Genomic DNA, 26,940 nt, shown 5'->3' with positions numbered 1-26,940 from the left:
TTAAACTTTACCAGGTAGCCATTGCTATGCGTCAGGCGCTCCGTCCGTATTTATACGGGTACCCTTCCTTTTTCAAGTGCTTCGTCTGGTTTGAATTGATTGCTTATTTTTCTTTGATCTGATAAGTGCCGTTCTCTTTATTATAGGTGTTTACGTCACTCTAAGCTGAAAATGCATTACTGTACTGTGTCAAGCATTGTTTGTCGCATTCTGATAATCAGTGTTTACGGCCTGTCGCCAATCGCGGCATGGCTTGCTTTTGTGCACGCTACCGCCGCTTTTTAAAAAAAAGAGGGATCGTCTCATTAGCGAAACAATGGCAAGAGACTGCTGTTTGTTGTTACTTACACTGCTCCTTCCTTTGATAATGACCAACAAGAACCAAATAATAGACTGCGTATGATAGAAGATGTTCTGAACGAGGGTTTAGCGAAAATTTTTATCCATTTGAAAATCTTTGCAGACGCCTCTTTAGTACATTACATTCTGCACAGAAATTAGAGCCATCTTAGATTTAAAAATCTAGTCAATTGCCGTGCTTCATTTCTGACTGTATCACTATTAGGCATAAGAATAATACGAATATAAATATGACATGATATGTATATTCTTCCACGTTTGCTGTTATCTCACTCTAGTTTATTAGGCAGACAGGATTTAAATGAGATAGCAGCAAACACGAAAGAATACATGGGAAAATGTTTATATTCGTATTATTCTTATGGTGAACAGAATACTGCATGTGATTCACAGTTCATAAAAGTTCCTATTAGCAACCATCTCTTCTCACAGGTAGGAAAACATTCAGAACGTAGAGTTGGCCATATTGACAAACATCCCAGACAGTCTTGCCACTCAGATTTTCGTAGTACATTGAAATGCTGTTATATTCGAAGATGAACAATATGGAATTTGTATTTACTTCGTTGGATAATGTATGAAAATGCAGTGGTTGAAAATCGGGGCGGAGAAAAAAAGCTCGTCTTCCACCTTTTTTTAAAAATTTATTTACTGACGCAGAGGTTTTGGCGCCAGTATCTATCTTTGCGCCTGCAAAGCATGCCTGTGTAGCGCTACATATATTCAACAGAAGAAGTTAGTTGTGGCGGCACATATCAACATTTTTCAGAACTTCCGCTTACTTTGCACTCGATTCTAAGCCACAGGCGGTTTTTTGGATTACAAAAACTGGGAAAAAAGTGCAGCTTAGATTCGAGTAAATACGGTATATTGCAGAAGCGAAGCAATGTGTTCCTACAACAGTAGTTATCCAACGACACGCAGAAACTGATGGTTGTAGCAGTTTTCATACACCTGGTGCAGTGTACCACCACAAAATATCAGGCATAGACAGAGGTGGTAAGGTATAGTCCCAAAACATTTGGATACCCTTAAGTTGGTCGTAAGTATGCTTCCCGAGGATCACAGATGACAGATTAATTTTGTGGTAAGTACAGTATACTTCCCAAGCCCCTTCCAGAAACTACTCTGGTGGTAGCCATACTTTCCATTAACAATTAAAACACTGTTGTTTGGTGGGACATATATTTCCCACAATTCTGAAGGCTATATTTCACAACAGAAACTGCAGCTTATGCAGCAGACTGCCATTGGATGGCAGGAGCATACAGAAGTGGCAACATATATTCCCTTAAACGTTTAAAGAAATATATTTAGTGGGACATACATCCCCCCCATGGCCCGCAAAAGGGCTAAATGAAATGATATCACTACAAACATTCGAATATGCTGAAAATGTGATGTAATAAATATGTATAGACAACTGAAAATCTGTGCCAAAGTGGGACTCAAAAGCAGGAAACATGGGTTTGAGGCTCAGTTTAACGCAGTTTCTCCATTCTCATAACACCACTTTTTATGAAATGTGTATTTTAGATTTTTACTTTTTCTCTCTGATCTGTCCCCAACCAATCTACACAATTATTTCTACAACATGAAGGGGGTTCTGAAGTCCTCATCTCATTGTCACAAATTCCTTCTGTCAACATCTTCTAAACATGAAGACTTTTGTGATCTTTGAGGCTTTCTTGGTGACACTGATGGTTTACAAGTTTTTGGGTTTGCAGCCAAGTGGTCATTTTCTTTACATATTATTTTGATGACTCCACTAGTGTTCTTCCTCAGGTGCTTACAGTTTGAACACCAACCACACTGTGAACGGAACACACTGTGTGCCACCCTATCTATTATTGCCTCATGCTGTCAAAGAACGTAACAAACCAAAGGAGTGTGCCAAAATGTAGAAATGTTACAAGTAAGAAATATGTTATAAGACAATACCATTCCAAACAGACAGCATCGATTTGTTTTCTGAATTGATTTAAGCAAACTGAATGCTGGGCCCCACAGTTTAATCCCAAACCCTCTGCCCTAGGTAACTAAAGTATCTCAACTGCACTTTTTATAACACTGTCCCAAAGTTTGCTGCCTGCATCACGATGTTGGTATTTTCGTATTTCATTACATGCTCACAGGTGATGCAATGTTAGGTGACAGTTGATTTTGTTGGATGCTTGAGTTGACTGTAATGCTTGTGTTCTTTACAACTTCAAGAGTTCTTATGATTTTCTCAATACACTACATCACATTTGCTCAGTATGTGGTATACAGCGAATTTTTGTAGTCCTAGATTAGCTTTCACGCAACATAGTAGATCTTTAATTTCATTTGATGGATTTAAATACATTTGAAACTGTATTTTTGAAGTATTTTCCTGATCTTCCCACAAACTGAGCCAGCATATGGAAGACCTACCATTCTGACTTCTCCTTTACTGGTGCCATTTCCCTTTACAGGCAGTGTTTACTTGCACTGCAGGGCATACTCAATCTTTTTTTCTGAGTACCTTTTCTTTTTGTGAACTTCTCACAGGAGTGTCCATTCTTCAGTGTAGTTTTCATGGTCTAGCAACATATATGCTCTGTGGACCAGTGTTCTATGCATCTCAACTCAATCATCGATATACAAATTTCATTGTGTTTCACCACGCAAATATAATAATAGGGAAAGCTACCTATTTTTGACATTTTGGTTAAGAGAAGGTGGATACCTGGGACACAGTGTCTAGAGGAAGGTCAACAATATCCAACTCTTCTGCACATGTCAAGAGCCATTGACACCCATCAGAAATACATTCCATGTTCAGAACACGGGTCCACAACATGGAGAGTAGTTTCCAAAAAGAATGGGTACCCAGAACAACAGATCAAGCATATCCAATGTCTTTCTTAAGAAAACAGATTGGTACAAAAAACATTAATCTATTTCACTCAATAATTGAAGCACATGCATCCAATTTAATAGTTGTGGGAAAAGTTTTGCTTCTCTTTAGCTTAAAGTCACAACAGTTTTCAAATTTTGCACTTCCTTAAAAATAAATACACCACGGCTCAATAGCCAGCAGATAATTATGTTGTTGTTATGAACATCACTTTTGAGAAAATACATGCAGCAGTGGAAAAAAAGCTTCGTAGAAGTATGGGTCTATAGAAAGAACAATTTTTTTGCCTACTGTTCGAAAAGGGACGGAGGGGGGAGAGGGGGAGGGGGAGGTGGGAGGGGGGAGGGGGGAGGGGGGAGAGAGAGGGAAAGGGAGAGGGAGAGGGAGCGCACAAATGATGTACGAATATACTTGATGACAACTGATGGCCCAACATGTTACACCCAAAAGAGAACTGAAAAATCATATTTAAGATATGAAGCTTTGATACTTAAAACTAAATAATAGGTGACAAATACATACCTTGATGTAATCCTCAGAAGAATAAAGGTATTTGTCTATTGGTGTCAATCCTCCATCTACATCCCACAGAAGTACCAATCCAAGAGAGGCTGTGGCACTCAACATACCTGCAATGAAAGGTGTTGTTGAAGATATAGAAAAGAAAAGCAAAAAATGAAACCACTACCAAATACAGACATGTGGCAGTATCGTAACCACAATCCAAGTGCAGTACAGCATGAAAATAAGAAGCAGAACTAAGACAAAACATCCGTCTTGAATCAGAATGGATTTATAGTCCATGAAAAGAATGACTGGTATTAACATTTCATGTGGCCAAGTGGCACTGTTACCAGATGTAGCATATAGCATCCTAGTCACTATTATTTGTGTACCCTAGTAGCAAAACAAATACCATAACATCATGCAGTTTGTATTTGTATGCACAAACCTGTTAACAGTTACTGGGTATAACACATAAACTTGAAAAATCGCAAAGAATTACTAATAATCTAGTATACAGAGACTTACTTTTTATACATACAATAGACATGCAAACTATTTTCACAATAGTGTAGAATATTCACAGCTTTTTTTCTTTGTCAAAAATTTCCTTTATTAACAATATTATGAAAAGGATAGCTGCTATTCACCATATAGTGGAGATGCTGAGTCGCAGATAGGCAAAATATATATATAAACCACAGTCTCCGGCAGCTGAAGCCAGACTACGAGAAGTGGCAGTACATGATGGGAGAGGCAACTAGGTGGGGGTAAGGAGGCTGGGGCACGGAGGGGGAGTGGTAGGGGTAGCAGGGTAGAGGTGAGGGACAGTGGGGGAGCGTGCAGGGACAAGGTGGAGAGAGGGTAGGGCAGCTAGGTGCAGTGGGGAGGTTACACGGAGGGCGGGGGAGTAAGGGCGGGGGTAGAAGGGCAGGAGAGAAATAAAAAGACTGAGTGCATTGGTGGAATAGAGGGCTGCATAGTGCTGGAATGGGAAAAGGTATGTGGCTAAATGGGTGAGGACAATGACTAACGAAAATTAAGGCCAGGAGGGTTACGAGAACATAGGATATACTGCAGAGAGAGTTCCCACCTGTGCAAATCAGAAAAGCTGGTGTTGGTGGGAAGGATCCATATGGCACAGGCTGTGAAGCAGTCATGGAAATGCAGAATGTCTTGATGGGTGGCGTGCTCAGCAAGAGGGTGATCCAGTTGTTTCTTGGCCACAGTTTGTCGGTGGCCATTCATGCGGATAAACAGCTTGTTGGTTGTCAGGCCCACATAGAAACATAGAATGCAGCAGAGTTGTGCACCTTAACTTGTAGATCACGTAACTGGTTTCACAGGTAGCCCTGCCTTTGATGGGAGAAGTGATGTTTGTGACCGGACTGGAGTAGGCGGTGGTAGGAGGATGTATGGGACAGGTCTTGCGTCTATGTCTATTACAGGGATATGAGTCATGAGGTAAGGGGTTGGGAGCAGGGCTTGTGTTGGGATGGATGAGTATACTGTATAGGTTCAGTGGATGGCAGAATACCACTGAGGGAGGGGTGGGAAGGATAGTGAGCATGATGAGAGGTAGTCTAAACCCTGGCAGAGAATGTAATGCCTACCCACAATTACTTCTCCTTTGACGACATTAACTACAAACAAATCTGAGGTACAGCTATGGGCATCCGCATGACACCATCCTATGCCAACCTACTCATGGGCCATCTATAAGAATCCTTCCTAAACACCCAGAATCCTAAACCCATCACCTGGTTCAGATTCACTGAAGACACCTCATCCACATTCCTCTAGAAGTTCAACAGCTTCCCCCCATTTGCTTCGCATGGTCCTATGCAAACCAATAAGCCACCTTCCTGGAGGTTGACCTCCACCTCAGTGATGGCTACATCAGTACCTCTGTCCATTTCAAATCTACTAACCGTCAGCAATACCTCCACTTTGACAGCTGTCACCCGCTCCATACCAAGTAGTTCCTTCCATACCACCTGTAACCATCGCATCTGTGGTGACAAGTGGTCCCTCTCTAAATATACCGAGGGTCTCACTGACGCCTTTAAAGACTGTAATTATCCTCCCAACTTGTACAAAAACAAATCTCCCATGCCTTATCTTTCCGGACAACCACCACCTCCCAAAGTTCACTGTCTGGCCACCGAGGAGCATTCCTCTCATAAATCAGTCCACCCAGGACTGGAGCATGTGAATTAAATTCTTTGCCAGGATTTCGACTACCTCTTGTCGTGTCCTGAAATGAGAAATATCCTGTCCACTATCCCACCCACCACTCCCACAGTGGTATTCCGCCGTCCATCGAACCTACACAATATACCTGTCAACCCTTACACAACCCCTGCTCCCAACCTCTACCCTCCTGGCTCCCCGTAACAGACCTAGACACAAGACCAGTCCTATACATCCTCCCACCACTACCTACTCCAGTCCAGTCACAATCACCACCTCCCCCATCAAAGGCACGGCTACCTGTGAAACCAGTCATGTGATCTACAAGATAAGCTGCAGCAACCACTATGCTGCATTCTATGTGGGCATGAAAACCAACAAGCTATCTGTCTGCATAAATTGCCATAAACAAATTGTGGTCAAGAAAGAACTGGACCACCCTGTTGCTGATCATGTCACGCAACACGACATTCTTCATTTCAATGACTGCTTCACACCCTGTGCCATATGGATCCTTCCCACCAACACCAGCTTTTCTGAACTGCACAGGTGGTGGGAACTCTTCCTGCAATATATCCTATGTTCCCGTAACCCTCCTGGCCCTAACCTTCGTTAGTCATTGTCCTCACACATACAGCCCCTTACCTGTTCCCATTGCAGCACTACACAGCCCTCTATTCCACCAACGCACCTAGTCTTTCTACTTCTCTCCTTTCCCGCTACCCCTGCCCCCACTCCCCCCCATGTGTAACCGCCCGACTGCTCCTAGTTGCCCTATCCTCTCTCCACCTCATAGGTAGCCATATCTCTCTCTCTCTCTCTCTCTCTCTCTCTCTCTCTCAGATGAAACATTAACTGGTTTCCAATACTTTCAATGTTCAATGTATCTACAGTGTCGCTACAAGGGAAGTCGAGTTATTGGCTATGATTGAGGTACATGTTGACTGGCTGAATTGGTCATTTGACAAAGAATATAACCCGTGTGAAATCAAAAGAAATCAGAAACTCACTTGAACATATTACGAATTACATAGAAACTGGTTTTCAGTTCGCTGACCGGAGATCAGTTTTCATCTTAATACTGAAAAAGAACCCAGTTCAGGTATTCATTATATGTGGCACAACGTATCCAGGTGGTATGGTTTCAAAACATAATGCTGTCGTAATTACTTTTATAGCCGATACAGTTGGGCAGTTCTTGTGTCAACCAGGGGGCATAGGTGGGCAAACAGCCGCTGTGTAGTCAGTCTTGTAGTTAAAGCAGCTTGCACATGCAATAGAGAAGCTTTTTGAGCATGATGAAAACATGCAAATTACAGATTGTTACCCATGGATTTCTGTACTGATGAAAGTTTCAATAGTTTGGTGGTTTTACAGCCATTTTTATTCAATCATAAAGCAACTACCAATGCAGAGAGTGGTAGAGATGTACATTGGCATTGTCTGCTTAGGTATAGCTGTCAGAAACACAAAGGTTGGTTTGACCACCACAGGGGTTTACTAGGTAGGCATGGTCTTTCTGGAGATGGTAAACCATTGCCTTCCACACAAATTTGAGCTGATTCAGCTATCCAGATATATGGAAACCTGGTTTAATGTGGACTCCAAACCAAAGTGTAACATACAATTGTAGTTGCTGACAACTTCAATCTACCCTCAAAATGTTGGTGAAAGTAAATGTTTCAGGTTGGTGGTAGGTGTAAAACATCTTCCAAAATTGTACTAAATCCCTTCTCTTGAAATTATCTTGAGGAATTTGTTCGTAAGTCCACACAAAGTCTAAATGGTTGTGATAAATACTAGTCCCCTTAGCAACAGACATTTCTGATAGGGGGTGTCCAGATGGATATGGGGATTAGTGATCAAAAATGGTTATAGGAAGACTGGATATTGTAAAAATAAAAATCCACGAAAGATAAATGCAAAATATACCTATTTTTTAAAAAATCAGATAAATATTTGCCTGATGCCCTCCCAAGAGTGTCTCCATTCTTTCCAAACTAACTATGTAAGCATAGAGAAGATGTGGCTTAAATTCAAGGAAATATTATTGAAGACAGCTGAGAATGTCAGAGTTTCATACCAATTAAATTAATGAGACATTGAACAGATCCCCACGGTACACAAAGCAAGTCAGGATACTGTTGCAGAAGCAAAAATCATGCCACAGCTGAATTCAAAAATATTGTGGTGGTGTTTTACAGAAGCTCGAAACTTAGTGCACACTTCAGAGTGAGTTGCTTTTAACAGTTTGCACAACAAAACAATGTCTTGAAATCCAGCAGAAAATCCCGAGATTCTGGCTGTATGTCAAGTATACCATCAGCAAGACATTACCAACACCTCCACTGCGCGATAACAATGGTATTGTTACTGATGATAGTGCCACCACAGTGGAGTTACTAATACATCAGCAGCAAGACACAATAAATACCTCATATGCGCAATAACAATGGTAATGTTACTGATGACACCTCCTTTAAAGTGGAGTTACTGAACACAGTTTTCTGAAATTCACTCACTAAAGAAGATGCAGTAAATATTCAACAATTTGGATAAAAAAAGCTGTCAACATGAGTATACCAATTAGGTTCCTTTAAGAGTATACTGATGAAATAGCTCCATATTACCAAACATATATCATACACAATCACTTGTTTGACGAAACAACAGTACCTAGAGACAAAAGTTGCACAGGTCACACTGATACACAAGAAAGGAAGTAGGAATCAATTCTAAATTACACACATATCACTGACATCAATTTGCAGTAAGATTTTGGAATATATACTGTGTTTAAACTTTATGAAAATCTCCAAGATTGCTGGTATTTTACAGAAGCTAGAAGTTTTGTGCAGATTTCAATGCAAAATTATGTAATATCTGGAAGAAAATGATCGATTGACACACAGTGCACAAGGATTTTGAAAATATAGTCCTTCTGAAACACAACTTGTTCTTTATTAACATAAATTAATGAGTGCTACTGATAAGGGATTCCAAGTTGACTCCATATTTCTATTTTAGGTCTCCAGAAGACTTTAGACACAATGGCTTCTAATTAAATGGTACCCCTATGGAATACCACCTCAGTTTTCCTGTCAGAAAGAACACAGATTGTAGTAAGTGATGGGAAGTAATAAAGTGAAACTGATGTGATATTTTGCTCCCCAAGGAAGTTTTATAGGCACTGCTATTCCTAATCCACATTGATGAATTTGTAGAGAATCTTGGAGGCTCTCTAAGACTGTTTGCAGATGACACTGTCTACTGTCTAGTAAAGTCATTACAAGATCAGAATGAATTGCAAAATAATTTGGGTATGATATCTGTATGGTGCGAAAAGTGGAAACTGACCCTAAACAATAACAAGTGTGAGGCCTCAATGTGAGTACTACAAGGAGTTTTGGTTACGCAATAAACTATACAGATCTGAGGGTTGTCAATTCAACTAATTACCTTGGTATTACAATTACAAACATCTCAAACTGGAACAATCACAGAGAAAATGTTGGAAAGGTGAACCGCTGACTGGTTTACTGTCACAACACTTGTAAGATGCAACAAATGACCTAAATGTCTGTCTATACTATGCTTGGCTGACGTCTTCCAGAGTACTGCTGCATAGTATGGGATCATTACCAGATAGGATTAGTGGAAAACATCGAGAAAATTCAAAGAAGAGCAGTTCATTTTGCATTATCACAATATAGGGGAAAGAGTACCAAGGATATTATACGCGAATTGGTTTGGCAATGAAACAAGGGCATCTCAACAATGTAAGGAATAAATAGATTGTTACTTACCATAAAGATGACACGTGAAGTTGCAGACAGGCACAATTAAAAGACACTTATACATTAGCTATTAGCCACAGCCTTCATCAGAAAAAGAAAGAGAAACACACACACACACACACACACACACACACACACACACACACACATTCATTCACACAAACAAGCACACCTAAAGTCTGAGCTGCTGGAGATGGTGATCCTATATGCGTGAGGTTTGCTTGCTTTTGTGAATGAATGTGTGTGTGTGTGTGTGTGTGTGTGTGTGTGTGTGTGTGTGTGTGTGTGTTTCTCTCTCTTTTTCTGATGAAGCCTGTGGCCAAAACTAATGTGTAACTGTCTTTTAATTGTGCATGTATATAATTTCATCATATCATCTTTACAGTAAGCAGCAATCTATCTTTTCCTTACATTGTTGATATTCCAACCCGGAGTTTCCATTGTTTGAAAAAGGCATCTTTTGTTCAGCAAGATATGTTCACGAAATTCCAGTCACCAACTTTCTCCTCAGAACGTGAAAATATTCCCCCCCCCCCCCCCCCCCCGGTTATTCAGGAATGTAATGGTTAGAAAATGGCTCTGAGCACTATGGGACTCAACATCTTAGGTCATAAGTCCCCTAGAACTTAGAACTACTTAAACCTAACTAACCTAAGGACATCACACACACCCATGCCCGAGGCAGGATTCGAACCTGCGACCGTAGCAGTCCCGCGGTTCCGGACTGCAGCACCAGAACCGCACGGCCACCGCGGCCGGCGTGTAATGGTTAGAAAGACTGAAAGTGGTTCCATGAACCCTCTGCCAAGCAGTTAAGTGTGATGTGTAGCGTAGTCACGTGAATGCAGATTATCTACACTCATTTTTTCAATCGCTGATAATCTCTTATCTCCAAGTTACACTTATTAGTGCTACTTACTTGCTTCAAACAATTTCAATTTATCGTGCTGTCTTACTAACAGTAAATGTTAATTCCACATTTTGTTCCTAATTTTATGTTTCCCTACTTTTTTTTTCATTTTTATTCTTTGTCTTTCTCAGTATTTCTCCTCTTTTCATATCAAACAACACAGCTATCTCTCCGACTGTATGTGCAACCCCCGCCCCCTTTCCCACAAAAACTGTGGTTTGCCAATGAGACTTTCTCATCAAATACAGAATTGACTGCTCTTATTTAACAAAGTTTGATTTATAATAATAATAATAATAATAATAATAATAATAATAAGTCATCACATGCAGACAAAGTAGAGTAATTTCACATGAAAGACCCACCATGTTCTTTGTTTTTATACAGCCACTTATTTCCATCTTCCATAAGTAACTTATCACGACCAAAGGCTGCATTAACAAATCCATTAACAAAACTTGCACCTAAATTCTGTCGGGCCGAGTCCACCTGGCCCCCTCCAAATGGTGGTCGGTTGTTTTCAAGATGAGATTTATAAACATCTTCTGGAGTTTTCGGTTCCATGATATCAAGCTGCAACAGTACAAAGGCAATTAGCATCAATTCTAAAATAAATCACTTACAGCGTACATACAATAATTAATTGCAAGATTAAAAGTACCTGTGTTAATAAACAGGGTTGTAAAATTGTTACACAGCAGTAAAGGATAAATTCACATAACCTGTCAGTCAAAAGAGTTAAACTGAATTACCTGTTCCTGTTAAATGCCACTAGTGGTGCAAATTAGTGTCTATTATGAAATATATCACAACATTAGACTACTGTTATATCATTCACATCCAGCCCCACCTCTGTATTCTCTAACTCTATACTAGTCCACTACTTGCGAGGTTTGTTCAACGAATATGCAAGTTCCGCCTGACAAGCTACAGTAAGATGCAGGCAAAATTCTGTGATTTACTGACAGAACACTTAGAAGATGGAACTGATCTACTAGAGAGACTGCCTACACTATGTTTGTTGGTTCTCTTTTGGAGTACTGCAGTGCTGTGTGGGATCCTTAACCGATAAGATTAACAGAGTACACTGAGAAAGTTCAAAGAAGAGCAGCACATGTTGGAGAGAGTATTATCAAGAAATAGGAGAGAGAGTGTCACGGATATGATAAAGGGTTTGGGGTGGACATCATTTAAATGAAGACACCTCTCATTGCAGCAAGACGATCTCACAAAATTTCAGTCACCAACTTTCTCCTCCAAATGTGAAAATTCTTGTTGATGCCGACCTACATAGGAAGAAATGATCATCATAATAAAATACAGGAAATCAGAGCTTGCACACAAAGATATAGATCTTTGTTTTTTCCACATGCTGTTCGAGAGTGGAATAACAAAGAATCATTGTGAAAGTGGTTCTATGAATCCTCTGCCAGGCACTTAAGTGTGATTTGCAGAGTATTGCTGTAGGTATACATGTACAAAGTGATACAATATGGATCAAACACAGAAATTAGTTGCACGGGGGTGGGGATATGAAAGCCTTACATTTAATGAGAGGATTCTGGATACACGTAGTGTATCTCCAAAAGAGATCACACACTAGACTCACGTGGACACAATTCAACTTAGCCAATGCAAAAATGTCAATGACACCTACAAAAAATGGCTCTGAGCACTATGGGACTTAACATCTGTGGTCATCAGTCCCCTAGAACTTAGAACTACTTAAACCTAACTAACCTAAGGACATCACAAACATCCATGCCCGAGGCAGGATTCGAACCTGCGACCGTGGCAGTCGCGTGGTTCCGGACTGAGCACCTAGAACCGCGAGACCACCGTGGCCGGCAATGACACTTACAGAAGTATATGAAAATTCTTCCCTCATATCACCATGTGCTAAGCACTACCTTTAACATCTGCACAGATGGGACAATGCGCTACACTACATGGTCATGGTGGATACTTCCTGGTCCAACAGTGACTTGGTGTTAGGCACGTGTAATGGTACTGAATTACGTAACCATTACGGCACCTCAACTCAACCTCTCGATACCAGCAATATTCTACTGTTTCTCTGTAAAGTAGTTGACATATTTCTGAGACAACATTCAGATTTGATTTCATTAATGTAGAGGTTCTTCGATACATCGATATGTTTATATTGCAATGATATTATTCTTATGTGTATTCTGTCTTTTGTCACTATGATCTTTGATGTACTTGTAACTCTGATTTTTGGGCGTGTAAGCTATTATTAGTTAGTTATTAGAGAATGGGACCTTGAAAAATTCAAGTCTTGGACGTGACGTTGCAAAGATTCGAATTATAGTCAGCTTATAAAATGTGAACTTTAACAGTGAGGAAAATGTTTTCAAGAATGTTTTGTATTGTGAAGTAATGTTTTGTGTGTTACGTGATATTGTAACAAAAGAAATAAAAAAGAAGTATAACTTAAATTCGGAGTGCTGATTACTTTTTTACATCACCATTGTCCTGCTAACAAGGGAACCTCCCCATCGCACCCCCCTCAGATTTAGTTATAAGTTGGCACAGTCGATAGGCCTTGATAAACTGAACACAGATCAATTGAGAAAACAGGAAGAAGTTGTGTGGAACTGTGAAAAAATAAGCAAAATATACAAACTGAGTAGTCCATGGGCAATATAAGCAACATCATGGACTATTGAAGCACAGGAGCGCCGTGGTCCTGTGGTAGCGTGAGCAGCTACGGAACAGAGGTCCTTGGTTCAAGTCTTCCCTCGAGTGAAAATTTTACTTTCTTTTTTTTTTTGCATAGTTATTATCTGTTATAGTTCATTGACGTCTCTTGTTCACTGTAATAAGTTTAGTGTCTGTGTTTTGCGACCGCATCGTAAAACCGTGCGATTAGTAGACGAAAGGATGTGCCTCTCCAACGGGAACCGAAAACATTTGATTGCAAGTTCATAGGTCAACCGATTCCTCCACAGCAAAACACATATGATATATTCTATATGACACTGGTGACGGCATGTGCGACAGGAGTATGTTGTCGACCCACCTAACTTATACACTTGGCGAATGGGTAAAAAGATTCTTCTACCTTGCCCGATTTAGGTTTTCTTGTGGATGTGATAATCACTCCCAAAAAAGTGATGAAAACATAAGAGTTGGTCACATAAACTGAAAATAAAAAATTAAAACTTTTCACTCGATGGAAGATTAGAACCAACGACCTTTCATTCTGCAGCTGCTCACGTTACCACGAGACCACGACGCTCCTACGTTCCCAGTGACCTTGATGTTGCATATCTTCCCATGAACTACTCAGTTTGTATATTTTCCTTATTTTTTCACAGTTCCACATAACTTCTTCCTGTTTTCTCAATTGATCTGTGTTCAGTTTTTCAAGGACTATCCACTGTGCCAACTTCTAACTAAATCTGAGGGGGGTGCGATGGGGAGGTTCCCTTGTAAGTGTAATCTTCAAGAATGGTTTGTGAAGCGCATCTACAAAACATTTGAATATGGCAGATTAAAACATAGGCCTCTTTGCATCCGAGCTTGGAATCACCACCTAGATTTTCAACGATTGAGCCATGATTTTACAACGAGACCAGCGTGGGAAACACGAAAAGATGAGTGCCTAGTTTATTCATTATTACATGAAATGACTTTATTAACTGTGTTCTAATGACACCTGCCACATAATATGACTGTTGTTGCCCGAAAATGCAATATTTAGCAGCGTGAGAAACACCACAATTATAATTAAATTTTGACCTTTGTTGTGGTAGGGTTGTTGGACACGCAACAGAACCCCATGAGAGGAAAATTAACCACAGACCTCATGAGAAGAAAACGAACCCAGTGTGCAAGTAAATCTATGGAAAGCAGAGAGTCCACACCCATGCAGAGATTGGCATGGGAATCACTCAGCCTGTAACAGGTGTGAATGGCTAGGCACTAAGCAACAACATACGTCATGAGGCACAAGGCTCTGTGTAAGCACTGACCTGCTTGGCCTCTTGTCGCCCATAGGTAAACACCTCCATCAGCAGGTCTGTCCCTACTACACGTCACATGCACCTTCGATGGTAGGTTTCTGCATTATCTCGCTGTGCTATCCCTGTCAGCTCATCTACCTCCATTGCAATGTCCACTGGCGGGTTTATTAGACTACTTTATGAAGTATATAGGATATCCCATTTACGTCTTTCACCACATATTTTGGGAAATTAAATATATTTGGTAATGTGTTTTTGCACAGACAAGTAGTTGCAAGGGGCTAATAAAACAGTGACCTGTTAACCACTGGCACAGAGACATCCCCCCCCCCCCAAAGGAATTCTTGATGATTTTTGGCACCAAGAAAGCAGTAATCAATGAGGCAAATTAAGTGATAAAATTATTTCACGGTATGACAAAAATTTATGGAGTAAAAATGCACTTCAAAGTTGGATTTCCTATCATTCTTTTCATGGGTTGAATAAGGTACCATCCACTCAATAACAAAATGTTTCACTGAGATAGAATGACTCATCAGAAATGCCCTTAAGCAGATATGACACATCAACATTGAGGTATGCTGGAGTTTATTTACAATGAAAATAATCACTTTTTGACAAAATAATTTAATTGGATGGATAAAAAAATCTACTCACCTAGCAGCAGCAGAACACACACATAAACGAAGGTTATAATTAGGCAAGCTTTCAGTGCCAGTGGCTCCTTCTTCAGGCAGAAGGGTTGAAGGGGAAAAGGACTGGAGAGGTCTAGGAAAAGGGGTAGATTTCAAGAAAGTCATGCAGAACTACAGGTCAGGGGAGACTTACCAGAGGGCATAAGAGGGCTTTCCTCCGAGAAAGTCACCCAGAACCGCAGGTCAGGGGAGACTTACCAGAGGCGATGAGAAAGCTTTCCTTCTCATGCTGTCTGGTGCATCTCCCCTCACCTGCACTTCTGGGTGTCTTTATTGAAATCTACCCATTTTCCTAGACCTCTCTAGTCCTTTTCCTTCACCCCTCTTCCTTCCTCTTCAACCCTTGTGCATTAAGGACGAGCTGCTGTCTCCGAAAGTTTGCCTAATTATATGCTTCTTTTATGTGTGTGTTCTGCTGCCACTTGGGGAGTTTATTTACAGTAATATGTGCTAGACCAGGTTCAGGTAGTGAGTTGGGCTTGGGTACCTAAGTCAGTAAAAGCACTATCAATGAAAGGCAAGGTACTGGGCTTGTGCCCCAGACCAGCACGGTAGTTTGAAATTTTAACTTGATGATGTCATCAAAATGCACAAAGGCAGCAGAACTGAATGCAGAACAGTCTATTGCTACGAGGGTGGATCAAAAAGCAATACCTAATGTGACACAAAAAATTTAATAATGGACACACAACAGCATAATCGATACATATCATAGCCTAAATTGTTCTCTACACAACACTACAGTTCAACATAGTAACCACACATCTTTACACAACTGCATTGTCGTTGATCCCAGACATCAAAACCTGTATGGAAAAATTCAGGATTTGTTTCTTGACCCATGATTTTAAAAACCCAGGTTTTGCTGTTGTCTGAGCACTTTAACAAGTCTGTCTCCTTAAATCACTTCATCAGTACATCCTCAACTGGCATCTGTGACAGATACTGTCAGATTGTTGGTCAGCTGCTGCATGGCTTATTTGCAATGTCTGTTTCTCTGTTACCAAACATCCTCACTCAGTATTGCACACTTATGATATCCATTAGAGCATCCCCATATGTGTTCTTCACAGATGAGATGAGTGGGTTCAACAATGGCACAAATGTGTACAAACACATGGTGACTATGTGGAAAGGTAGCACTAAGTATAGAACAGTTCAGACTATGAGCTGTAAAAACTTTGCTGTAACATGTTCGTTATTAAATTTTTTATGACAGACAAGGCATTAATTTTTTATTCACTGTCATATGTGCTGTCCGGCTCATGTCATCTATATCAATAACGCCAAGTCTTCTCCAAGCTAGAAGTATTTGCCCGAAGAAAAAAATATTATCAGTGCACCTGAAGAAATAGTGGTTGTTCCAACTACTGCAATAAATCTCGATGATAATTCTCATCAAATGTAAATATGAGGGCAAGCTGAAAAACAATGCCTCCGAATTCTTTCTTAAAGCTTTTTAAATCAAACAAACTTTTTTTAAATTGAATAACAAGTACACTGTTTTTGTTCTATTGACATGTCCTACATCAGGGCCGGCCAGAAATTCTGCACGTGTGCGGTGCTCCTGCACATGTGCAACTTCCGGGTCACAGCGTGCAAGCCGCAGCCGTCAGCGTTCATGTAGTGCATGTTTTTACGCACAGCTGTCGCTTTATCCACTTGCTGGGATACTCTGTACCGGCGCAATCTAGTGCTCTTTCCACAGCTTGAAAGCCAACCATGGGAAGGTATTTCGCGTATTGAACATTTAAAATGCTGTCACAGTCTACTCATTGAGACGTCTACTTTTATGTTAACAGTTTAACCCAGTAAGACAAGTAATACAGTTAACAACCGTGGGTTTTTATTAAGGCAGGTTGATTGACGGCATGTAAATACGCGTAATGTTTTTGATCTAGTATTTAAGAAAGAGAGCACTTAGCGACTTGCAACGAACCTTATTCATGATTTCAAATAACATTAAACTAATGCAAGGTTTCCTATAACTAATTCTCGGTGCTCTCAGTTACACCCACATAATTTCTGTCTCATTGACCTCTGAACAGAATGATAACCGCAGACCTCTCGATGATCACCTGTTATTTCAATACCATTATTGCTACATCTTTTGTCAGTTCCGTCTGAAATTTGCATAATAACCGACAATTAGATGAATGTTACATTTTATCGACTTCAGCTGAGCGTAGCCCTCCACACATTTAAAAAAAAAAAAAAAAAAAAACTAAATGTAAGTATACATTGGAACAATTGGTTTAATGACCAACTATCCTGATAATAATGTAACATGGAGCAGAATGAGGCAATAATGCACAGTTAGTAAATAATAATTTTTAATTATGAAAGGAATAAATCCAAACATGTTTATCATTGGTCATGAGAAATGATAATCGAGTTGATGTGTCTCATCCACTTTCTTAAGGACATTTAATTTTGCTTGCCGTTCTTCACTGTTGAGTACACTACACTCGTCTTTGTGATATGTATTGTAGTGTCTTTCAATTGAAAACTTACGCTGGCCACCTATTATTCAGCAGCATAGCAAACATTGTGAGTTTTCACCAACGGCTACAAAAAAGAATTGCAGTTCCCAGTCATTTTTAAACGACTGAGAACATAGATCTCCTGTCCTTTGCTTTTTCACAGTACCTGCCATTTCTCAGTACTTCTCTGTTCAGGTTACGGTTACCAGGGGTAAACGAGACTGGGTATGTTGCGCTCTTGCTTGTACCACATAAAGAGGGAAGTGGAGCCGCCGCCGTTCATTTAGGACACATGTCTAATAACAGATGTCGCTGTCGCTTGCTGTGGCACACCTGCGCACATGTGCAGCACTTCTGCACGTCTGCACACTGTGCAGCGTTTGGCCGGCCCTGTCCTACATAATGAACCTCTCAGTGATAGTATCAAATATTGGTACAGATATGTAGATGATGTACTGTGTCTGTGGACTGATACCAAAAGACAACTGAACACATTCCAAGAAAAACATACAGTTCACCATGGAGATAGGTGAAAAATCCCTTAAATATCACTACAAACACACACAGTTTCAAAATTTACAGAAAATCTACCACAGCAGACACGGTAATGCCCTCATGTTCACAACACCCAATATCGCACAAACATTCTGCCTTCCATTCCCTGTTTCTTCGCCTTACATGAACCACAATCAGACACCATAAAATGTATTGCATCAACCAATGGCTACGCCTGTGAATTAATTGACAACAGCCTTAAAAAAAAGATGTAGAAGAAGAAGAAAGAAAGGAGAAAAATGTTTGCCTTTTGTGTATGCTCCCACTGCAGCACCAGTCATATCTAAAACCAACTGGTGTGCTTTCCATATTTAGCCAAAACCCTCAAATCCTGCAATTACAAAAGTTCATTTTGTGTAAGATGCACTGCAGCTCATACCCCATTCAACAGAAACGACGAAACAGATTTGTTAAGTAAAAGTTGTGTTTATAAAATCACTTGCAATGACTGCAACAAACTGTATATTCGTCAGACAGGCAGGGCCATAATAATTCAGTTGATTGAACACAAAAACGGCTGGAGATTACATAAGTCAGACTCCACCTTTGCCAAACATGTATTGAAGGAAGGACACAGTTACCCTGTCCACATGGAAGTACTACATACAGTCAACTCGGGAAGAAAGCTAAGCCCCTTAGAAGCACTAGAGATAAACAAACATGTAGCTCAAAATCCCCGGCTGGTTCCAAATGATCAATTACAGCTGAGCACATCCCCACTCTTAAGCTTCAAATGATGCAATCAACCAACCACTTACATATTGCCACAGTGACACATACTGCTACACAAAATTAAAATACAATAATTTTCTATTCCTTACCTTGCTTACCCCACAAATTTCAACACCATAACTTGTAATACTGTAATATTGTGTATTTTAACCAATCACCATGTTCAATATTGCCCATTGAATAAAATGTAATTAACAAACTAAAACATGATTGTTGCACAACATAAATGAAGAGTGCTCTGTTTAACAAATGGAAATGGAAAAGAGCGTATGGCATCATTGGCCAGGAGGCCCCATCCGGGGAAGTCCAGCTGCCAAGTGCAAGTCTTATTTCAGTCGACGCAAGCCACATTGGGGGACTTGCGCACCGGTGATGAGGATGAGATGATGATGATGATGATGATGACAACACAACACCCAGTTCACGCGTGGAGAAAATCTCCAACCCAGCTAGGAACCGAACCCAGACCCACCTGTATCGGAGGCATGCACATTACCACCTAGCTAGGCAGACAGACTCTGTTTAACAGTTTCTCAGCCAATGTCAAGACCTCACAAACTTTAGTGTTATAACCATTTAACCTGTAATATTGCGTAGTTTAATTATTTATTGTGCTTAATACTGTCCATTGTGTAAAGTGTAATTTCAACATTAAGAAACAAATTTGATGTACAACACTCTAAGGAAGTGGATAGTCTCTTTGCTTATGATGGTCGCTTACCTAAGAACTAGTGTCCCTTTCAGATGCTAGTCACTTGTTTCCTGAAGCTGGCCAAATAATCTCAAAACTACTTTGAAATAAACAAAAATCATTAGAACAAAAAAACAGTGTACTTGTTATTCAACCCTAAATATGGAATTGTTCTATGAAGAATTAACAGAAGACTCCATACATAAAAAAAGATCTTTAACATTCTACATCATTATTCTACATGTTTACATATTTATTTCTCAACATAGTCACCCTGGTGATGAACACCTTTCTCTTAACGAGAGAGAAGTTAGTTGAGACCATCAGCAAAGAATGTTTGACTTTGTTGATGGAGCCAAAACCTCACCTCTGCTTGCACTGCTTCATCACTATCAAAGTGATGTCCTCAAAGGTGTTCTTCAAATTTGGAAACATGGAAATTGGATGGGGTCAAGTCAGAATTGTATGAAGGATGATGAATGACAGTGAACCCAAGATGTCAGATTTTGTTCCAGATGTTGCAGCACTTGTTCGGTGTGGTGCTCCACGTGTGGACAAACTCTTTGAATTTGAAACTGGATTACAGCATGCTGTTTATCACGCACTGACATAGTTACACTACACAACACCATGTTACATGCTCTGCAATTCAGAGCCCTTTAGTGGCAGAGGGCTGAAAATATGTAGACATGCAGTCGATCCACATGGTGATATCGATGTAGCACTGCGAGCTGCACTGTCACAACGTCTTTGTGATTTTATTACATAAAATGCCGGATTCCATGATTTGCCCAAGCTGAAACCACTATCTCCATTAATTAAATTCTTCGCCAACCGAATTTCAATTGCTTCCTTTGCTACTGAGTGCCAGAAAGATGAAGTCAAGACTAAAATTTCGACGTTATCGTACACCAGAGTATGCCCATTAAAAGAAGAAGTCGAATTTATGCGGCTGCACGCCTGAAATTTTATGGATCAGTCATTGCGCCAAGAAAATATGAAGATGCATATATGAAGAAGTTACTGCATCGATTTGACACCAAAGCTGAAATACTTATCTCATTGGTTAGTAATATGTCATGAAAATACATAGGTTATCATTTGACAAGATCCTTGTGACTAAGTGTAATGCAAATCATTACAGGACCATCTCATGACAAAACTTGAGGGTTAATAAAGAGATCCTGAAAGTGAAATCCCATAACTACCAAGTAAACCTGTTTAACTTCATCAGAATCCTTTTCATTGTTACGCAAGTTGTAGACTAACCACTAGAAATCCAATTTGACAGGATTTACTAAAATTAAGTGTTGGCATGACTTTCACAACAGATTTGTGTATGACAAACTTCAAACTGATTCTACAAAAGAATATAGATTATAGTAATTAATAGATAAGTGACTTAGTTTATACACCACAGACATTTACACACATCAAAAAAAGTTTTGCATCACCTCTGTTCAGAGTATTCCGGACCACATAGAGAAAACTGGACTAGAGATCAACATAAACATCATTTCCGCCATTTTTATTACTCATGAAAACCACACACTGCATGTTGTACCACCACACAGTGAAAACTTCAGAGGTGATGGGAGGCACTGTTGGTCCAGATTGTCTCACTTCTCAATGGCGATTTGGCGTAGATCCCTCAGAGTGGTTGGTGGGTCACGTTGTCCATAAACAGCCCTTTTCGATCTATCCCAGGCATGTTCGGTAGGGTTCATGTCTGGAGAACATGCTGGCCACTCTAATTGAGCAATGTCATTATCCTGAAGGAAATCATTCACAAGGTGTACATGATGGAGGTGCAAATTGATGTCTATGAAGACAAATGCCTCGCCAATATGCTGCCGATATGGTTGCACTATTGGTCGGAGGATGGCATTCACATACTGTACAGCCGTTTACAACACCTTCCATGTCGACCAGCGGCATACGTCGGCCCCACATAATGCCACCCCAAAACAGCAGGGAACCTCCACCTTGCTGCAATCGCTGGACAGTGTGTGTAAGGTGTTCATCAGCATGACCGGGTTGCCTCCAAACAAGTCTCTGACGATTGACTGGTTGAAGGCACATGTGACACTCAATGGTGAAGAGAACTTGATGCCAATCCTGAGCGGTCCATTCGGCATGTTGTTGGGCCCATCTGTACCGTGCTGCATGGTGTCATGGTTGCAAAATTGGACCTCGCCATGGACATAGAGAGTGAAGTTGCCCATCATGTAGTCTACCGCACACAGTTTGAGTCATAACACAACATCCTGTGGCTGCACGAAAAGCATTATTCAACATGGTGGCATTGCTGTCCAGGTTCCTCCAAGCTACAATCTGTAGGTAGTGGTCATCCACTGCAATAGTTACCCTTGAGCAGCCTGAGCGAGACATGTCGCCGACAGTTCCTTTCTCTCTGTATCTCCTCCATGTCCAAACAACATCACTTTGGTTCACTCCGAGACTCCTGGACACTTCCCTTGTTGAGAGTCCATCCTGGTGCAAAGTAACAATGTGGACACAGTCAAAACGTGGTACTGACCGTCCAGGCATGGTTGAACAACAAACAACACGGGCCGTATACCTCCTTCCTGGTGGAAGGACTGGAACTGATCGGCTGTTGGAACCCGCCCCCCCCCCCCCCCCTCTGTCTATTAGGCGCTGCACATGCATTGTTTGGGCAGGTTTAGTGACATCTCTGAACACTAAAGGGACTGTGTCTGTGATACAATATCCACAGACAACGTCTATCTTCAGGAGTTCTGGTGCAAAACTTTTTTTTTATGTGTGTACAATGAGAGTTCACTGCCTCCGTGTAATTTTATATGGGAATATCTGCAAACATTATTAGTATGTATGGCAACTCCACTATCTTCATTATCCACTCTGTGTGCTAAAAATTAGTATTAAACAATGGAAAGTCCAGAGTGGCATAACAACAATATGGAAAGGGCAGACTCCTGCTAATCACATACAGGAGGCATTGAGTTACAGAAAGACACAATGAAAACAATTTGTCTTTTTCTCACTGTGCCTGTCTGTGACTCGGTGCCTCCCCTACGTGGTGAACAGCAATCTATCCTTTTCAAAAATTAATATTATAATTTTGCCACACACAGATTCTAAACATAACAAAATCCCAGATTTCTTTATGTTGTACCAGGTAAAATTAAGGATGCCAAAGCTGTGACTAACTCAGTTCAGTGTAATACAATTAAATGATCAGTGCATTAAATCTGAACACGTTAACTAAACCCTTATACTGGTGACAATGTTCTATCAGTAGCAGTCAGTCATAGCTTTCTTTCTCTTTTTAATTTAATTTTTATTTGATCATGCATCATTTAACTCCAAGAACCTCTCTAATTCAATTTTTTATCCTCATAGTACATGCATTATGCACACACTGTGTTCAGTTTCCAACTGATGATTTTTATCCCTGTCTTTAAGGTTTCATATTTTATCAACATCAAGGCTGAGAGAGTTATAGCACGATTTGGTTTCATGAATGGACAATATATTAAGTCTCAGAGCTGCTGAGATATCTTCCCATGATTTGCCAGGAATGATTTAAATCCACATAAAATCTCAATCGTAACAGTTGCACTAGCATACGACTTAAAACATTAGCACTTCCCTAGTGTACCATCTTTCACACACTATGCATACTGCTTTAGGTGAACACAATGACCATCTTTGAAATGAATTTTTTATATTATACTTTTCAGCCTTAGGTTGACAAATGATACCATAACCAGTTTTAACATCTTTGCAATTCATCATCAGATCATCTGTTTAAAAAAGAAAGAAAAGGAGGATAGTGAAACATTTGGCAACTAAATTATAAAATCAAACAAACTTCCACAGACAACTACATACACTTTAATATGTTAGCAACTTGTCAAAGTACAACTGGAAAGGCCAGGAGACGCACTTACAATGTTAATATATCTGTGATCTGATTGTTAGATCTCAAGGCTACACCTGACCTCATAATAGTTTACAGCTGGTTACTTTTAAATCACAAATACACTGTCTGGTCACTATAATGGGACCACCTGTCACAAGCCTGAATACCATCTTTTGCAGTGAGGAATGCTGAGAAACACACAGCAAGAGAGTCAGTGAGGTTCTGGAAGGTACCGACAGGGATGTGAAGCCCTGCTGACTCCAGTGCCAGTCCCAGCTGCGCTAGGTTGCTCAGTTGAGGATATATGGTACAAACAACCCGATCGAGATGTCCCACAGATTCTCAATTGGATTTAAATCCGGGGAGTTTGGTGGCCAGTGCAGTACAGCAAACTCATCCTGGTGCTCTTCGAACCACACATGTACACTGCAAGATGCATGTCACATTGCATTGTCCTCCTGGTAGGTGTCATTGTGCGGAGGAAAACCAGACTGTAAATAGGGGAGCCTGTAGCCCCCAAGGATAGAGGCACACTTGTGTTGATCCATTTAACCTTCCAGAATGACAAGATCACCCACAAAAGCCACGAAAGTATTCCCCAGATTGTAAGGCTCCCTCCTCCAGCCTGGACCCCTTTGCTTTTTGACATTTGACGCCGTACATGCCAACTGCCACCTGTGCGACCAAACAAAAACTGTGATTCATCTGAAAAGGTCACCTGTTGCCATTCAGTGGATATCTGCCCAGGGTACTGGTGTGCAAATTCCAGCCTGCACCGCCAATGAACAGCAATAAACCTGAGTGCATGAACCAGGCACCTGCTCCAGAGGCAGTGTTCACTGAACAGTTATTGAGGAGACACTGCCGCTACTCCCTTGGTTCATCTGGATAGCCAGTTGCTCAACAGTTGCACATCTGGTCACCTGTACGCATGTCCGCAGCCGTTGTTCATCCCTGTTATCTACAGCATGTGGTGCACCACAGCTGCCTCAGTGCTGGGTTCACATAGTGCCACTTTGCCATGCACATATACTTTAACCTTAGCAGCACAGGAACAGTTAACAAATAAACTCAGTTGTTTCGGAAATGCTTCCACCCTTGGCCCAAAAGCCAATGATCGTGCCCTTTTGGATATCAGATAAGTTGCCCGTTTCCAAATTATGATAATAACTCCACTGTTTTCTTCATCCCCCTCATGCTTTATATACCTTCCGTTGCTAGTACTGCTATCTGTCATCTCTGAGTGTTTATTGCATGTTGATGTCAAACATTCGCAGAGGTCACATTAATGTGACTGGACCATAAAGGAAAAGAAAGCTCCACAATCTAAAACTGATTGTGAGATATGCCATTCTCAAAGTGAAATACTTACCTATTGGGGTATGTCACCTAGGAATTGCTAGAAGTGGGAGGACTTCATTTAACCTGCTTATAGTGGACCCCAGTGTGCAGATGTGTTTCCATCGTGTGTGCCTCTCCTGGCCTGTTCAGTTGCTGTGTAACATATTCAAGTGGACATAGTTGTTTGTAAAAGTTTGTCTGATGTTGTAATTTAGCTTCCTAGCATTTTACTATCCTTACTTTACTTTCTTTTTAAACAGATCATCTGATGAAGGCTGGCTAAGAAGTCACAATCAGTTAATGATACCATTTGAGTGACCCGAACTGTAAATTACAATAAAAGAATCTCATGCCATTTTTTATGTCGCACAGATGAATGCACAAAGCAAAAACTGAAATAAAATTCTCACATGTACTGATTGTGCTTGGGATAGTAATACTTCAATAAGGAAAAGAAATTAAGCAATAAGAGAAGAAATTTTTGGACCTACATGTTACCAACATTTAAATAATATTAGAAAGTTATTCTATCAAATGAAATTATTCCACAAAACATATCACTTAACTGACATTTTTAAAATGTATTTGCCAATTTAATAAATATTTTACCTCTCTCGCTAAGCTCAAGAAATGATTGTTTAAGTGTGAATTGGACATTATTTCCACTAAGTCGTCATACTCTGGCATATTTTCATTCAACTCCAAATACACCTGCTGCCTTCCCAACATAAACGCCAACTGTTTCTGGACGGACCTATAGAAACAACAACAAAATATGCAATGTTTTATTCACAAACACTTCACATCATACGAGGGCCGTTCAGAAAGTAACCTCCGGTTGATTTAAAAAAATACACCAAGTTAAATAAAAATATTTTAATATATACATCTTACAACTACATCTTTGCACTATTTTTCTACATAGTCTCCATAGCGATTGAGGCACTTATCGTATCTCTTCACAAGCTTTGAAATTCCTTCTGCATAAAAATCACCCGCTTGTGCCTGGAGCCAGCCTGTGACCGCATCTTTGAGCTCTTCGTCGTCATCAAACCGCTGTGACCCGAGCCATTTCTTCAAATGCATGAAGAGGTGATAATCACTTGGCGCCAGGTCTGGGCTGTAAGGTGGATGGTTGATAACGTCCCACTTGAAAGACGCAAGAAGGGCCGTTGTTCTGCGAGCAGAGTGAGGACGGGCGTTATCGTGCAAAAAAACAATACCGGAAGTCAGCATACCACGGCGTTTGTTCTGTATAGCCCGTCGTAACTCTTTTATTGTTTCACAGTACACGTCTTGATTAATGGTTGTACCACGTTCCATGAATTCAACCAACAACACCCCTTTGGCATCCCAAAACACCGTTGCCATCAGTTTTCTGGCAGAAAAATCTTGCGAGGCTTTTCTTGGTTTGGTAGGCGAATTTGAATGTGCCCACATCTTTGATTGTTCTTTTGTCTCAGGGTTCACGTACTTAATCCAGGTTTCGTCACCGGTCACGATTCTGTTTAACAATGGTTCTCCTTCGTCCTCATAACGTGACAGAAAGTCTAATGCAGAGGCCATTCTTTGAGTTTTGTGGTGGTCGGTAAGAATTTTGGGCACCCATCGTGCACAGAACTTACGGTAACCCAATCTTGCTGTCACTATCTCGTACAAGAGAGTCTTAGAAATCTGTGGAAAACCAGTAGACAACTCCGACATTGAGAAACGTCGATTTTCACGAACTTTTGCATCAACTGTCTGAACGAGTTCGTCAGTCACCAATGATGGTCTACCACTCCTCTCTTCATCATGAACGTTTTCTCGTCCACTTTTAAATAAACTTACCCATTCACGGACAACTCCTTCACTCATAACTCTTGGTCCGTACAAGGCACAAAGCTCACGATGAATAGCTGC

General features: G+C 40.5%; 1 protein-coding gene across 2 annotated transcripts in view; it reads right to left on the bottom strand.

Moving 5' to 3' along the window:
* The window catches only part of LOC126248323 (26S proteasome non-ATPase regulatory subunit 2), a 128,864-nt gene that overhangs the window by 75,174 nt on the left and 26,750 nt on the right, over positions 1-26,940 (bottom strand). For both annotated transcript variants that reach the window (XM_049949213.1, XM_049949214.1), the window contains exons 6-8: positions 25,648-25,792; positions 11,011-11,218; positions 3,764-3,870 (exon numbers count right to left, since the gene is read on the bottom strand). In XM_049949213.1, coding sequence (XP_049805170.1) covers positions 3,764-3,870; positions 11,011-11,218; positions 25,648-25,792 — 460 coding nt within the window. The remainder of the gene's footprint in view (positions 1-3,763; positions 3,871-11,010; positions 11,219-25,647; positions 25,793-26,940) is intronic.

Source organism: Schistocerca nitens, chromosome 3 (genome assembly GCF_023898315.1).
Source record: "Schistocerca nitens isolate TAMUIC-IGC-003100 chromosome 3, iqSchNite1.1, whole genome shotgun sequence".
In the NCBI taxonomy this organism is placed as follows: Eukaryota; Metazoa; Arthropoda; class Insecta; order Orthoptera; family Acrididae; genus Schistocerca; species Schistocerca nitens.
This window is presented reverse-complemented; position numbering and strand designations above follow the sequence as displayed.